Source organism: Hyaena hyaena, unplaced genomic scaffold, assembly GCF_003009895.1.
Source record: "Hyaena hyaena isolate Hyena2069 unplaced genomic scaffold, ASM300989v1 scaffold_699, whole genome shotgun sequence".
Lineage (NCBI taxonomy): Eukaryota > Metazoa > Chordata > Mammalia > Carnivora > Hyaenidae > Hyaena > Hyaena hyaena.
In genome coordinates, this window is record NW_024081332.1 from 592,634 (window position 1) to 608,820 (window position 16,187).

Below are 16,187 nucleotides of genomic sequence, written 5' to 3' on the forward strand. Positions count from 1 at the left end.
TCGCCGGCCGCGGAGCCTTCCCGCCCGCCCCGCGGTCGTCCGCAGGCAGGGGCGCTCGCCGTCGTCTCCCGGCGACCGGACGCGCCTGCCGGGTCCACGGACGGCTCCTCTGTCTCCTGCCGCCGCCCGCGGCCCCGTTCGGCGGCCGCACCGAGCCCTTCCGGGGCGGCAGGAGCGCTAGGCCGCGCCGGAGCCCGTGGCTCCGGGGCCGGCCGGGCGGGCCGCGGCGGCCGGTATCAGTCCCGAGGGCCGGGCTCCCGCCGGTAACGGGCCCCGCCGACTCCCCTCCCCCTCCCCCGCCCCATGACAGTGCAAACCCTCCGGCCGGCCCGGCCGCCCCGCCTCCGGCACCAGGCCCAGCTCAGGGCCGCGGCCGTGGCGGCGGCGGCGGCGGCGGCGCCGCGACTCTCTCTCCTCCGCTCTCGCTCGCTCGCTCCCAGGCCCGGCGCCTCGGGCCCGGCTCGGGCTCCGCCGAAGTCTCCGCCGCTTCCCGGCCGCCCTCCGCGGCGCCTGGCCCGGGCGGGGTAGGCCGAGGCCCGGGCGGTGGGGGTGGGGGCGGGGGCTCCTCTCACCTTCATGTCGGGACATCCTAGTTCAGACGGTGGCGGCGCGGCCCCTCCCGGGCTCCGGCTGCAGTGTCCCCGGCGGGGTCCCGGCGCTGCCCGCGCCGGCCGGCCGACTCCCACTCGACTCCCGGGCTCGGCCGCGGGGGCGGGGTGGGCAGGGGAGCGCTCCCGCGGCGGCGGCGGCGGCGGCGGCGGCGGCGGGGAGGCGGCGCGGGGCGGGAATGGGGCCGGGCCTGGCCGGGGCTGAGCTCCTCCAGGAGGCGGGTCCGACGCCGCGGCTCCGCCGGCGCCCGCCGTGACTCGGTCACTCTCGGGCCCGCCGGCTCCCGGCTGCGGCGCCGCGCTCCGCAAATCCCGCTCCTCCCCTCCCCCGGCCCACCCCCCGCCCCTCTCCCCCGGCTCCCGGCCGCCGCCTCCTCCTCCTCCTCTTCCTCCTCCTCCGCCTCCTTCCGCCGCCCGCACGCCGGCCCCGCCTCTCGCTGCCCGCGCCGGGCCCAGCCGCCCGGAGGCCCCGCGGCCGGCGGTCGCGGCGGGGGCGGCGCGGCGCCTGCCCGCGCTCGCCAGCAGGCCGTGGTCGGGCGCCCGAGCCGGGCTTCGGCCTAGCCTGGCCGCCGCCGCCGCCGCCGCCGCCGCCGCGCCGCCGCGCAGCGCGTAGGGAGGAAGAGGAAATGCCCGGCCGCCGGCGCCCGCCGCTCTTCGGTACTGCCGGCCCGCGTGGCCCGTAGGGCACCCGCCTGCCCGGCCGCCCCAGCTCCGTCTGGGGCCTACCCGGGTCTCGGCTGTGGGCGCCCCCGCCGCTGGGCTGGGCTGATCGCGGGCGGCGGGCACTGCCCGGCGACGAGCTGCGGCTCCGAGGGGCCCTGGCCCTCGGGCGCATTGCTGGCCAGCCGGCCGGGGAAGCTAGCTTTGGGCCCCGACCCCGAGGAGAGGCTGCGGACTGCCTGGGGACATGTATTTGTGTTTCTTTTTAAACCAGCGTCTCGGAAGGGAGAGGCGGCAGGCCTCCGGTCGTCGTTGGGTGTTGAGAGGCCGGGTGACTCGCGGTCGGGAGAGGGCGTGGGCTCAAGAGGCAGCCGGACATGGCTGCTGAGCCCCAAGGCCGCCTCCTCGCGACCATCTCTTTGAAGACTCCGCGCCCGCCAGCCCAAGTGTCCGGGGGGGACCCGCGCAGAGTTTGTTCCAGCACCTTGCTCACCTTGAATGCGCTGCTTGGAAAACTTTTGGAGGGTGTGTTTGTATTTCCTTTTTCCCCCTGCCCGTGAACTACTTTTACGTTTTCATTTATCTTACACATTCCCCCCCCCCCCGCTTCCTTGTCAACTTTGTTTTCAGTCGTATTAATTCAACGAATATTTATACGACCCCTTAGCACGTGTCGGTGGAAGTGTGGTTCGATGGAAATGGACCATGCCTCGGAGTCAAGACAGATCTGCCATCGGATTCTGGTTCTGATACACTCTGTGTAACCTTGGCAAATTATTTAACCTTGCTGAGTCTCCTTTTTTTTTTTTTTTTTTTTATTTGTCCTATGTTCGCTTTTGGTTATTTCAGTTTACTCTTTTATATTTGAAATTGTTCCGGGCTTTTTGGTTTGTGTGTGTGTGTAAAATAGAAGTCTGTTGCTAGGCGAAGGCTATTCTTGATCCTGTACACCATTACTAGCTGTGTGACCTGGGGCAGCGCATGGCAGCCTTCTGTGGCTTGATTTCCCCATCTTTAAAATGTCCCAGATTACAAATGATAATACGGCTAATAATGACAATAACAGTTGGTATTTGGAAGATTTAGTGCCAAAATGTGTATAAAATACGTAGCACAGGACATAGTATAGTGTTTGTTACCATGTTTGATTAAATCTGATTTCAAGCATATTAAAAAGCTTGTTTTAAAGTCCAGGAATAGGTATTAGGTCACTCAGATCTACCAAAGGACTCCATTTGGTAGTAACTAGTGATATACTGTCAGCCAAATAAGGTTTAAGCAAATGGGGATTTAAACGAGGACTTTGTCACCAGAAATATTTCCGTTGCACTCAATGGAGCTTTTGCCTAAATTAAGTCCAGCACAGCTGTTGAAGAAAGAGGTCCACCCAGGCCATTATTGGGGTTTGGTGGAGTAGAGAACCTGGCTTCCAGCAAGTCTGGCTGACATTTATAGAACCTGTGCCTTTCTAAGCACTTTACAGTATTGGTGTGTGTGATCCTGGGTACCGAACACTAAGGAGCTTCTGGGTGTTGGGCTTTAAAAGCGAGGACAGCACCACCCTACAGTTTTGTGATGACTAGATGATGTCTGTAAATATATTAAGGTACAGACATTAAGGCATTGTCAGTAGTATACATGGCTGGAGGAGGGAAGAGAAGCAACAAAAATAAATTGACTCCAGGAAGAAATAAGAGTAAGTATAGAGGTTTAGTTTGTTTCAGTTTGGAGAGTTGTTAGCTCATTCTGTTAAGGAGAGCAAACAGAAAAAGTGTCTAAACCTCAAGGGAATATCAGATCTTTGACAGTTATTTCACTGTTTGCAGTCAGTCAAAAGTAAGAAAATGAAAATGACTAAACATTTTTCTTCTTTGCATAAGCCTAAGGAGGAATATTACAGTTATCTGGGGTTTTCATGGCTGAAGGAAACATTTCCTCAATTCAGTTAGAGGTCAGGCCCTTCACTTTAAAACAACCTTCTGCTTGCTGTTCAGCCGTATAGGAGATTTCCTTTCCAGAAAGATCAAGTGCTTTACCAAATTGCCCATCAGATGATTTCTGTTCTTCAGAAATGGTTCTTCCAGTCCTTTCCACTCCCTGTACCTCCTTTTGAGTTTGTCCAATGTCCTTGCCTCGCTAACCCATCTTCCATACTGTGGCCCAATTATGTTCTGTAAAACAAGCTAATGCATGTAAACACTGGTGAAATCTGAATAAGGTCTGTAGCCTAGTTATTTGCATTGTGCTAATATCAGCTTCCCGGCTTTGATAGTTTTCTATAGTTTTGTAAAATGTTACTACCATTGGAGGGAGCTGGGTGAATGCACATGGGCCCTCTCTGCAATTTCCTGTGAGTATATTATCATTTCAGACTAAAAAATTATAGAGATAGAAATCATCAATAATTGCTTGCCTCTGAGTGGGGGGAGTGGGAATTGACTACAGAGAGAACTTTTTGAGGTGATGAGGATATTCTAAGTCTTGATTGTCTTAGTGTTTACTGTACACCCAAAAAGGGTAAAGTTTACTTCTCTACAAATTATATCTGAAAATTGACTTGAAAAAAAGAAAACCAAGCTCTTATCACCCCAGCCTCCTACTGTCTAAAGGGTGAAACTTAACTTCTCATATAAGGTCCAACAAATTTTTCCTTCATCTGCTGGTGTATCCTGTGCTGTCTTGTACTGTATTGATTCCTGCCGCTGAGCCTTTGCATATGCTCTTCCCTTTGCTTAAGGAGAACACAGGAAATTCAGGCGCAAATTCAAATTCCCTGTACTCTCTTAAGCCTTCCTTGCCTCCATTAAGCATACTCGTACCTTCCTCTGCTCTGCTCACTTATGATGTGCTGTAATTTTTATTTATTTTTTTTATGTTAACGAGAGTATCTTCAGCAGGATCCATGCAGAGCCTGATATAGGACTCAATTCCATGATCCTGGGATTATTAACTGAAGTGGAATCAAGAGTTGGATGCTCAACTGACTGAGCCACCCAGGCCCCCCTCTGTGCTGTAATTTTTTATTAGTTTTCATCTCTTCTCTCAGCTGAACTCCATGGTAGGCAATCACATGATTCTTTTGTATCGCAGGCATCCAGTAGTGTCAAATGAGTGAATGAATGAATGAATGAATGAATGATTTAAAACTGGAAGAATGCTTATTAATTTCTGAAAGTGTGGTCCAGTGTCCTCAAGATCTTTCTCAGTGGTCATTGACCCTACTTGGATTTTCTTATATACTTCCAACAGCACATCTCAATAGAGTGAATGTAGAGGCAGATAAGGGAATCGAGCTGTCTTCACTTATGCCAAACGTTAAAGGTATTTGCAAAACTAAAACATTGTCACACCTACAAATGTTTTTCTTTTGGAAAATTGTTATTTTTCTTAAAAATATTTGTTCTGGAGTGCCTGAGTGGCTCAGTCAGTTAAGCATCCGACTTTGGCTCAGGTCATGATCTAATGGTTCGGGATTTCAATCAAGCCCCATGTCGGGCTCTTTGCTGACAGCTCAGAGCCTGGAGCCTGCTTCTGATTCTCTGTTTCCCTCTCTTTGTGCTCCTCTCCGGCTCGTGCCCTGTCTCTGTGTCTCAAAAATAATAACGTTTAAAAAATGTTTAAAATTTATATTTCTTGCTAGGGGTGCCTGGGTGGCTTAGTCGGTTAAGCCTCCGACATCTCTCAGGTTATATGTCACCGTTGATGAGTTCGAGCCCCAAGCGGGCTGCTGCACGGACATTAGGGAGCCTCCTTGGGATGCTCTGTCCCTTCCCCTCTCACACTCTCAAAAATAAACATTAAAAACAAACTTACACAAATTTTGTTACTATGAAATGGGTTTGTTTAAGTGTGTAAAGGGGTACTTTTTTTTTTTTTTTTAACATTTATTTTGAGGGAGAGTGCAAGCAGGGGAGGGAAGAGAGTGAGACACAGAATCCTAAGCAGGCTCCAAGCTCCAAGCTGTCAGCACAGAGCCTGACGCAGGGCTCAAACTCATGAACCATGAGATCATGACCTGAGCCGAAGTCGGACGCTTAACCGACTGAGCCACCCAGGCGCCCCCAGTATGTAAAAGGATTCTAAGATGAAAATGTTGAAGAATCTCTGCCTTTAGGAATGAGCCTGGGTGGCTCAGTGGGTTGAGCATCTGACTTCAGCTCAGGTCATGATCTCACTGCTGGTGAGTTCGAGCCCCACGTCCAGCTCCCTGTCCCCCTCTCTCTGCCCCTCCCCTGCTTGTGTATGATGTCTCAATAAATAAACATCGAAAAGAAAAGAATCTCTGCCTTTAGAGACTCTTACAACCCCCTCAGTGCTCAAATGAAAAATGATGATAATGCTAGCATCTAAGCAGTGCTCGGGTATGTGTGGCAGGCCTTGTTAGAAGTTATAGGTCCTGTTATATCTTTATTTACTCATAAGGCAAGTGAGGCACAGAGAAGTTAATTGAGTTGGCCACATACCTAGTCACTTGGTAGAGCCAGGATTTGACCCCCTGCTGCTAACTAGTTTTCTGCCCCCTCGTTGGAGGCCTGGGAAGGGTCGGAATGGCTCGTGGTGTCTGGTTACCTCACCATTATGCTCTCCGACCAACCTCACAGTTACTGCAAAAGTCACTGAAACCTTGAACTTGCTTTACAATTTTCCTTTCAAATTCTGCCACCCAGAGTATGACCTTGTGATGCCTTGGGTTTTTTTTTTTAATTTTTTTTTTAAATCAAATCATGTGCACCTACATTTCAACCACCCACCCACTCCCCTCATGACCATACATGGAACTTGGATATACAACTTCCTGTTATGACTTCCAATTTTTACAGTTTTCTTAATCTTACACTAAATGTATTCTTGCACTTCGTTAGGACCCCAATACCTTGAGCTTTCCACTTGGGCCTTTATTTTTCCCTTTAACCCCATTCTCTTCCTGACCCAGTGGGTGCCACCATGGTCTACTCATTATTCTCATTCATAACCTTTGACTCTTTAGACCCCTCATTTTCAAGCTGCAACAGCTCTGCAAACTCCCAGCCCTGAATCCATTGCATGATTCCATTTCTTCCCACCTATATCACGTAGAGTGCAGAACATAGCATTACAAAATGATGGGAATGTACAGATGGGGGCGAGGGGGGAGGGTGGAACTGTTACAAAATCCAGTGGGTCCAATTGCAGCTGGCCCTCAGGATCGTTCAGCAGTCTGTGTCTTTGATCGGCACCCTCTACCATTCTCAGATTATAAACCTTCACTTGGCTTAAACTGCTTCTGCATCCACATCCCCAGCTGCTCACCTAGTCACAGAGGAAGTAAAGTTCAAAAAGCAAGAACTTCCCTTCATACTATGAGACTCTAAGGGAATGTGTACATGTGTATCCTGCTGCCACACGCCCTTGCCACCATCCCAGAAGAACCGAGTTTTCCCTCTTGGTCCATTCCCACCTCTGCTTCGGGTCCCACTTCATCCCATCTTGGGTTATGCTCCCTTAGCCGTCCCCTCAATATCTGTACCTCCAACCGCTCAGCCTCACTGGTTCATTTCCCTTGTCCAAAAACAGCCCCAACTCTAGGATACCTGGGTGGCTCAATCAGTTGAGTATCCAACCTTGGCTCAGGTCATGATCTCACGGTTTCTGAGTTCAAGCTTCATGTCTGGATTTCTCTCTCTCTCTCTCTCCCCCCACCTTCCCCCACTTGTACTCTGTCTTTCTCTCAAAAATAAACATTTAAAAATTTGAGGGGCACCTGGGTGGCTCAGTTGGTTAAGCGTCCGACTTTGGCTCAGGTCATGATCTCACAGTTGGTGGGATTGAGCCCTGCGTCGGGCTCTGTGCTGGCAGCTCAGAGCCTGGAGCCTGCTTCGGATTCTGTGTCTCCCTCTCTCTCTGCCCCTCTGCCACTCATGCTCTGTTTCTCTCTGTCTCAATAATAAAAAAAAAATAAAATAAAAATAAGAAAATTAAGGAAAAAAAATAACACTCCAACCCTATACTCCCTCCGGTTACTGCCCTGTTTCTTTCTCTTCAGAGTCAAGTTTCTTGGAAGAATTCTCACTTCTCTTCCTCAGCTTTAAAACCTGATTAATCTTACTGTTTGGTTTTTAATTCTGTGAGCCACTCTCCTATTCCCTATCATGTCTGTGCTCTTCCTATATCCCCCAGAGTTGAACAGAGTCACAACCTAGTCAGTCACCTAAGATGAAACCAACAGTCATCCTAGACTTACCTCCCATTTACCTCTCATGGTCTCTTTGTCACCAGTAACTTTTACCCACATTGGTCAGGTTCATGCCTTTCTCCATTCCCATGGTGGCCAAACCATTGCAGGCCACTACCACACCTCCTCGAGACTCCGAGTGATCTGGACGCCTAAGTGCCAGTCATACTCTCCTCCAATGTACCATTTCCAGTTAGCTGTTTTTTCTTTTTGAATATCAGTGCAGAGCCTGATGTGGGGCTTGAGCCCATGAACTGTGACCTGGACTAAATGGAAGAGTCAGTCGCTTCACCAACTGAACCACCCAGGCACCCCTCTTTTTGACTAAATTTTTAAAACTGGCATTCCTGGCTGGCTTAGTCCATATAGCATGTGACTCCCGATATCAGAGTCGTGAGTTCAAGCCCTACGTTGGGAGTGGAACTCAAAACAAAAACAAACAAACAAAATGAGAGTAATACATATTCACTGGAGAAAATTTGGAAAACACAGAAGAGCATAAAAAAGGTTGTTTACAACCTTAGCACCCAGAGATAAACATGGTTATATTTTGATCTGTTTCCTTCCTAGAGCTGTTGTTCTAAATCACAGACTGGGTCATATTCCACTGCCTAAAGTCCTTCAATGCCTCACTTTATTTTTTAAATGTTTATTGATTTATATTGAGAGAGAGAATCCCAAGCAGGCTCCATGCTCAGTGCAGAGCCCAATGTGGGGCTCCACCCCATGACCCTGGGCTTATGACCTGAGCCAAAATCAAGAGTCAGATACTCAACCAACAGAGCCACCCAGGCGGCCCAAAGGATCACTATCAATGTTCCAGATCTCTTACAGATGATAACTGAAATGCCTACAAAGGGGTAAAGTCTATATAGGATCTGCCTCTGTTCACCCAGCTTGTCTACTACAATCTGCCCTACAGTCAGTGTTACCTGCCACGTGGTCAATGTTAAGTGGGTTGCCCTGGCTTCAGTGTGGTCTTTTCTGCTTTCAGGGACTTTGCATTTGCTTCTCTGTTGCTTCTCTGGTGCATCTGTGCCGTATGACAGGCTTAACTTAAGGTCATTTGGAGAGCCTTTCCTGAGCCTTCTCAATAAGACCCTCCCATACACACTGACTTTTTTTTTTTAAGTCCTGTCTCTTTTCTTAATATTTATCAACATGAATTGTGAAGCCATTGCAAAACAGGATTTCAAGAGCTATGCAGAGGCTTTTCCGTTCTTTGACACTGTGGTCCCACATCAAGACATTTAGCCCATCTGAATCATGACTGACACACGCAAAGATTTTAGATACAAGGATGTTTGCCATAATGTTTTTTTTTAACATTTAAAACTGAAGCCAATCTAAATAAATTCTGCTTTATACAAAATCAAATTAACTAGAAATATATTTGTTGTACACTTTCAGTGAAAAAAACAGGTCTCAAAATATATTCTGATTTTTTCTAAATGATGCCTTTTCTAAATGACATGCCATGCTTTATTTTTGCTTTTGTTTTTGTTTTTTAATAAAGACTGGATAGATACCAGATTCTTAATATGGTTATGGGGGGGGCAATATAAATGATGTATGTTATTTGTTCAATACGTATTTTCTTAATGTTTATTTTTGAGAGAGAGAGAGAGAGAGTGTGTGTGTGTGTGTGTGTGTGTGTGTGTGTGTGTGTGTGCAGGGGAGAAAGAGGGACAAAGAGAGATGGAGAGAGAACTCCAAGCAGGCTCCATGCTATCAGCACAGAGCCTGATGCGGGCACTTGATCCCATAACTCTGGAATCATGACCTGAGATGAAATGAAGAGCCAGACGCTTAACTGACTAAGCTACCAGGCACCCCTGTTCAATACATACATATTTATTGAGAGCCTTCTGTGTCCACCAAAGACACAAGGATGAGAAAGAAAACCATGTTCCCATCTTCAAGGTGTTCACATTCTGGTGACAAAATGAACTGAATTGAATTGGTGTTCTGATAAGTGTCAAGAGTATTTTGAGAGCATATGATACAAACGTGAAGGGCCTTTTCCCCTTGGTTTTGAAATTTTCTTTTTTTTTTTAATTTATTTTTTATTTTTGACAGAGAAAATGCACAAGCCGGAAAGAGGCAGAGAGACAGGGAAACAGAATCCAAAGCAGGCTCCAAGCTGTCAGCACAGAGCCTGACGTGGGGTTCGAATTCATGGACAGTGAGATCATGACCCTAGCGGAAGTCGGACACTCAACCAACTGAGCCACCCAGGTGCCCCGGTTTTGAAATTTTCTATAATGAACATATATGAGTTTCATAACCCTTTTGTTTCTTTTTTATTTCTTTCTTTCTTTTTTTTAGAGAGACAGAATCTCAAGCAGGGTCTACGCTCAGCACTGAGCCCAACATGGGGCTCCCATGACCCTGAGATCATGACCTGAGCCGAAATCAAGTGTAGGACATTCACGTGAACTGAGCCACCCAGGCACCCCTCCTTTTTCCTTTTTTTTTTTTTTAATGTTTAAAAAAGATTGACATTGAAATAAATGGGAGCTAGAAAGTGGTAAGTGGAGTGAGACCTAGAGTGAAGGGAACAGTTCTGATTCTGATTGTTTTTGAAATCAGGGAGACTCCGGCATGTTCAGAGGCTGAGGGGAAGACTGTGTGTTCCGGGGTGCTTGTGTGTCAGTGCTCAGTGGGGGCAGGAGGAGGAGGAGTGAGGGAGTGAGGAGGAGCCCAGATAAGGTTTGCTTTCACCAGGAGGCAGGTCACTTCATTCTCTGCTGACAGTTGTCAATGGAGATAAGGCTGTCAGTTTGGGTAGAGCAGGAAGTTGTAGCAGTCACGCCTCTTGGCCTTCATTTTTCCAGAGTGCAAGGTAAGGTCATACCTCTCTATGCCTCTGTGCCTGGTAAGTTTCTACTCCTTCCTTTAAAAATCAGCTGTAGGGGAGCCTGGGTGGCTCAGTCATTTAAGCATAGGACTCTTCATTTCAGCTCAGGTCATGATCTCACGGTTGGTGCGTTCGAGCTTCACTGTGGGCTCTGCACTAACAGCACAGAGCCAGCTTGGGATTCTCTCTCTCCCTTTCTCTCTGCCCTTCCCCGACTCAAGCATGTGCACACATGGTCTTTCTTTCAAAATAAATCAATAGGAACTTAGAAAAAAATAAAGATAGAAATCAGGTGTAGATTTCTGCCTTTGCAACCAGTTTCCTGACCCCTTCCTTCTAGAATCACCTTGGGAGGGGGCGGGGGTGGGGTGGGGAGGAGAGCTTGTTAAGCACTTTAAGACTTAGAATTTCTGAGGGGTGGCACCCAGGATCTACATTTGAAAGAACACCCGTGGGGAATCCAGGTGGTATGATAAAGTTGGAGAACCATCCCACTAAGTGCTCCCAATTCATTTTACAATCCTCCATTATTGAAATTAAACTATTCCCTCCCCTACCATGCTCCCCTTGGGAGGGAGTGGAACGTCTCTTCGTTTCAGGGCTTTTAGTACAGCCTTGCACTAGGTAAGCTGGGAGAGTGACCTTGGGTTCTTACTTGTGAAACGAATGACATGTCCAGAGCTGGAGCCCAGGTATCTTGACCCCAAGAATCACAACTTCCCTACCCCAACATGGGTTATCTCCATAGGTCTCTGAATTCTCCATGAAAGCGTTTCCTGCTTGGCTATGCCTAAAAATCATGTGCAAACTTAACCTCGCACACCCACATAGGGAGATCCTGGGGCTTACGGAGGATTGCTTCCACTAAGGAAAGTCAAAGTGTAGCTGGGCAGCAGGGTTGCCAGAGCACTGGCTCTAGGGGTCCCAAGCTGGGTTTGGCCGCTGACAAAATCCAAAGGCAGAGAGATGAGTGGTGGGGAAACAAGAAAGGGATTTTATTTCAGTGAGGCCAGCACTGGGAAAACCGTGGACTGGCTTCTCAAAGACTGTCTCCAAAGTGCTGACATACTTCCAGGTTATATAAGGAGAATGTGAGACAAAAGTCTGTCAGTAGAGGCAGGTGGGTAGTGAAGGTCAAGTCTTCATTGGCTTGACGTCAATCACAGCTGGTCTTGCTAGCTCAAGGCTGTCTTTATTGCTTGAGGGGGTCGTTTTGTTCCCATCAGGGGATGCTTTGCCCTCAGGGTCTTTTGCCTGAGTTGTGAGATAAGCTGGAAAGAACTATTTAATCAATTACAAAGTTTGAGGTCAAAATGGAGGTGAAGTCCTCCTTCCAATGTGAGGTGCTCTGAAGTCAAGGGGGTAGAGGGGCGCCTGGCTGTTTCAGTTGGTAGATGGGGCAACTCTTGATCTCGGGGTTGTGAGTTCAAGCCCCATGTTGGGTGTAGAGATTATTCAAAAATAAAATCTTAAAAACAACAACATGAAGTGGAGTAGAATCGACACAAATTCAGATGTATGAGACCCCTACAGCTGGCATGCATTCTGAGTGGGCCACCAACGTCTCCCCTCAAACCCATCAAAGAGTTAAAACATACTCTGGAAAAGAGTCCTGGAATGTAACATTAAGATGGGTGCTCAGGAGATAACAGTCCTAACAGAAGGCTTGTGTGTGGCTTGCCTGGAGAAATTATAGGGTATCTCCCACACTACCCAAGGATAAAGATGCTCTGATACTATTGGCTAGTGCTGTTCGTTTAGAAAGAACTAGTCCGAAAGAATGGCAATTCATCTTAGAAGAAATCTTATATCTCCTAAGAACAGCAAATCCCCTTTCTTTAATCAGAAACTTTACTGACCGCCTCCCATGGGTCAAGGGATGTGACAGAAGGCTAACAGGCACCGTACTTGCCCTTAAGGAGTCACGGTATTGTCACCCACTCACTCAAATCCCAGTGTGTCATTTGCTTTGCTTTGTGGATTTGCCTGGCAAGGCATAGGACTCTGAGCAAGTGACCAGAGCCAATTCCTTGGCCAGCTAGGCCTCCTGGTCGCACACTAATAACATCCCAGTTTTGAATCACCTATGACTTGGGTGAAAGTGAAATATTTCCCAGAGTGTGATCTCCTCTGGATAAATGGATACAAACCTGGGTCCACTGGTGAACTTGATATAACAGCCCTGTCCTGGGAAGGCCAGCAGCGGGAGTGACCAGCCTCAGCGGCTCTCCTTGCCCCACCCCCCAGCCCCATCAGGATTGCAGGTGTCCTTTCCTGCCCTGATGGACCACTGAGAGGTTGCTGAGGGGATTCTTGGAGCATTGAATCCCAAAGAGCCTGAGTTAGCAGAAACTGTGCAGCTCAGGGCTGACCTTGAAGGAAAAGGGAGCAGGGGCGGCTGATGGTAAGCAGGGGAGAGTGGACATACTGGGAACAGACATGGGATCGACTAGACTTGTGATGTTGAGGACAGTCCCAGCTTCTTAGCTCCCCTGAGAGAAACCCTGAGAGCCGAAACCAGGATCCTTAGCCCCTCGTAATTCTTTTATTTTTTTTAATTTGTTAATGTTTTATTTATTTCTGAGAGAGAGAGAGAGATAGCCTGAACAGGGGAGGGTCAGAGAGAGAGGGAGACACAGAATCCGAAGCAGCCTCCAGGCTCCGGACTGGCTGTCAGCACAGAGCCCGACGCGGGGCTCAAACCCACGAACCGCGAGATCATGACCTGAGCCGAAGTTGGATGCTTAACCGACTGAGCCCCCCAGGTGTCCCAGCCCCTGGTAATTCTTAAAAACAGCACTTAAGAGATCTGGCTCTGGAAAACATCCACTCAAGGGCAGGTCCATGTTTGGAAGCCTGAGACTTACATATTTCTGAGGCACAACTCCTAATCAAGAAATACAAAATTAGACATGGGACAGTAGAAGGCCTCATTTCAGGAAGCAAGGGACCCAGAACCTTCAGTGTCAACAGTTCCACAGTAACCCATCTGGGCATTCATGCTAGAGGGTAAAAGAATCGGGTGTCTCTGATCCCAGAGGTTGCGTTAAGGAAAGAAGGAGGTGGGGATAAGAGCAACTGTAAAGTTTTACCTCCTTGTTGTCATTAATCACATTTTTTCTTCTTCCCTCACACCCAGTTACAGGCCTAAATGCTGGACCGAGCTATTCAGGGACAGGAATCGCTTATCATTCATCTTTATTTAAAAATTTTTAAAATTTGTTTTTAATGTTTACTTTTAAGAGAGAGAGAGAGAGAGAGAGCATGCACAAGCAGGGGAGGGGCAGTGAGAGAGCAGAACAGAGGATAGATATAAAGGGAGCCCTGTGCTGACAGCGGAGAGCCCAGTGTGGGGCTTGAACCCACAAACCGTAGGATCATGACGTGAGCTGAAATCCGATGCTTAACTGACCGAGCCACTCAGGCACCCCTGTCATTCATCTTTGAATCCCCCATACATTGCACACAGCATAAGCAAAGTATTTGTTGAAGGAATGCACAGATGAATGAAAGAATGAGTGAATGAATGAATGAATTCCTCCAGGCCCTAAGAATTGACAGTCCTGAATATCCCTCTCTTTCTTCTTCTTTTGTTTTTAAAGTTTATTTGTTTATTTGAGAGAGAGAGAACATGTATGCACTTGAGCCAGGGGAAAGGCAGAGAGAGAGAGGGAGAGAAGGAGAATCCCAAGCAGACTCTGCATTGCCAGCACGGAGCCAGATGCAGGGCTCGAACCCACGAACTGTGAGATCATGACCTGAGCTGAAATCAAAGAGTCAGATGCTCGACCAACTGAGCCACCCAGGCGCCCTTGTCCAATTAGTACTTTAGGTCGAGGGCAGGCAAACTGCAACCCATGGGCCAAATTGGCCCCACCACCTTTTTGTAAATAAAATGTAATGGGACACATGTTTTTATTATATGTTGTCTGTAACTACTTTTGTACTACAAGGGCAGAGTTGAGTAGCTGTGACAGAGACCGTACGACAAACAAAGGCTAAAATATTTACCATTGGGCCCTTTACTGAAAAAGTTTGTCTCTGATGTAGGCCTTCATTACACCCAACATGTAATAATCACCTCCTAACTGGTGTCTTAGCCTCTGCTCTCTATTCTGCAGCTAGAGGTTTTCCTAAAATATAAATCCAGTAAGGTTTTACTCCCCCCAAAACTTTGTTGGCTCCTCATTTTCTGGAACTTCCTAGTGGACTTTTTAGGATTTGTCATGATCTGGCCCCAATCTCCTGCAGTCTCTTCTCTTCCTTCTCCTTTCTCTCTTGCACACCAGCCACAGCAGACCATGGAACAGGTCAGCGGCTCCCATCCCTTCTCTAGAATGTCCTTTCTCTGTTCTCTACTGGCCTCTCTGTGACACCTGTCCTGACCTCCTGACCCTATATTCATATAAATCACGATAAGGTAAATTATACTGCAATATCAAGCACCCCCAAATTTCAGTATCTTAAAACTACAAATAAATTGAACAAAGAATAACATATACACAAGTGTCCCATTCCCAGAGAGCTCGACAAGTGTGTATGATGCTTTCCTTCCTCCCAAGAATGGGGAAAAAAACAGCCTTGCCACTCCCCCCCTTTTTTGTAATATGCATACAATGACTACCTTCTTAATAGGTATTTGTCATTTTGTTTGAAACTTGTCATTTTGGCCCTTGTAGAGGTTGTGGTTGATAAACAATTATAAAAGGAGAATTTCATTTAAGGAAGAAAGAGTGGAAAGTCTAAGAAGATGAACCATAACTAAAGGGCCGTGCTTAGAACTGCTTTTGACCACAGTAAGAGCTCAGTAGATGCTGGCTCAAGCTGGCCTGCTGCTACTTTCCAAAAGTCTACTTCTTGAGCCAGTTCCCCAGGCGGAGAGTGTGGGATCAGCCTGAGCCCAGGCTGTCGGCTGAGTGAGGAGGGAAGGAGGGCCCAGCCTCTGTCTGAACTGTAGTGATGCCTTCATTGGCACATTCTTCCCAGCGGGGCATAAAACCATGTTTGATTTGCTCCAAGTGGCACAGGGAAGTTTCTCCAGCACTGCCACCTCTCTCTATTCTAAATGCACTTGCTCTATCCTGACATTTCTAGTCCTTGTCCCACCCCCTGATAGCTGGTTTCTGCCCAGCTCCTTCAGACTGGCTCTTAGGAGGGTGTGAGCACTTGTTACGCAGACCATCTGCCTACCTTCATTCCGGGAGCACTTTGGGAGCAGACTCCACTCCACTAGCTCTGGGCTGATCCCTGAGCTCCTGTGTTGCCATTTCCACTTCTTGGCTTTATACTCTGGACCCCGGAGACTGTGGCCCAGGGGCCCCCACTGAGCCTACATGTTTCTGAAATCACTGTTTGCCCTACCTTGGCACGCAAAGTCAAGCCATCCTTGGCTTGGCCTTTTGTTTGGGGTCCTACTGTTTTGTGTCTTGCTCTCTTCCTTGCCCTCCCTGTGGACTGATCTTCGACTCTGAGCACCACCTGGAACACTGGATCCTGCCCTCATTCTTCCAGGTATTGCCCTATCAGAACCCTCTGGAAAACCAAGCTTGGAAATCCATACCAGAGTCATCCCTGAACTCCACACCCATTCTGTGGCTCACTCCACATACCTCTGGCTCCAAGAACTTTTTTTTTTGTTTGTTTAAATTTATTTATTTATTTATTTATTTATTTATTTATTAGAGAGACAGAGAGAGAGCGCAAAAACATGAGCGGGAGAGCGACAGAGAGGGAGGGAGAGAAGGGATCCCGAGTAGTCACTACATCGTCAATGTGGAGCCTGCTGCGGGGTTCGAGCCCATGAACCCTGAGGTCATGACCTGAGTTGAAATCAAGAGTCTGATGCCTG

At 48.3% G+C, this 16,187-nt stretch overlaps 1 protein-coding gene and 1 long non-coding RNA gene across 3 annotated transcripts in view; one reads left to right on the forward strand and one right to left on the reverse strand.

Annotated features, from left to right (window-relative positions):
* The window catches only part of KCMF1 (potassium channel modulatory factor 1), an 80,201-nt gene extending 79,259 nt beyond the window's left edge, over positions 1-942 (reverse strand). For both annotated transcript variants that reach the window (XM_039217609.1, XM_039217608.1), the window contains exon 1: positions 573-942. In XM_039217609.1, coding sequence (XP_039073540.1) covers positions 573-588 — 16 coding nt within the window. In that variant the 5' untranslated portion in view covers positions 589-942. The remainder of the gene's footprint in view (positions 1-572) is intronic.
* Positions 943-1,069: 127 nt separating this feature from the next.
* On the forward strand, positions 1,070-3,666 carry LOC120220486. Its single transcript, XR_005525589.1, has 2 exons — positions 1,070-1,793; positions 1,899-3,666. It is a non-coding gene; the product is annotated as an uncharacterized LOC120220486 (long non-coding RNA).
* Positions 3,667-16,187: the final 12,521 nt, after the last annotated feature.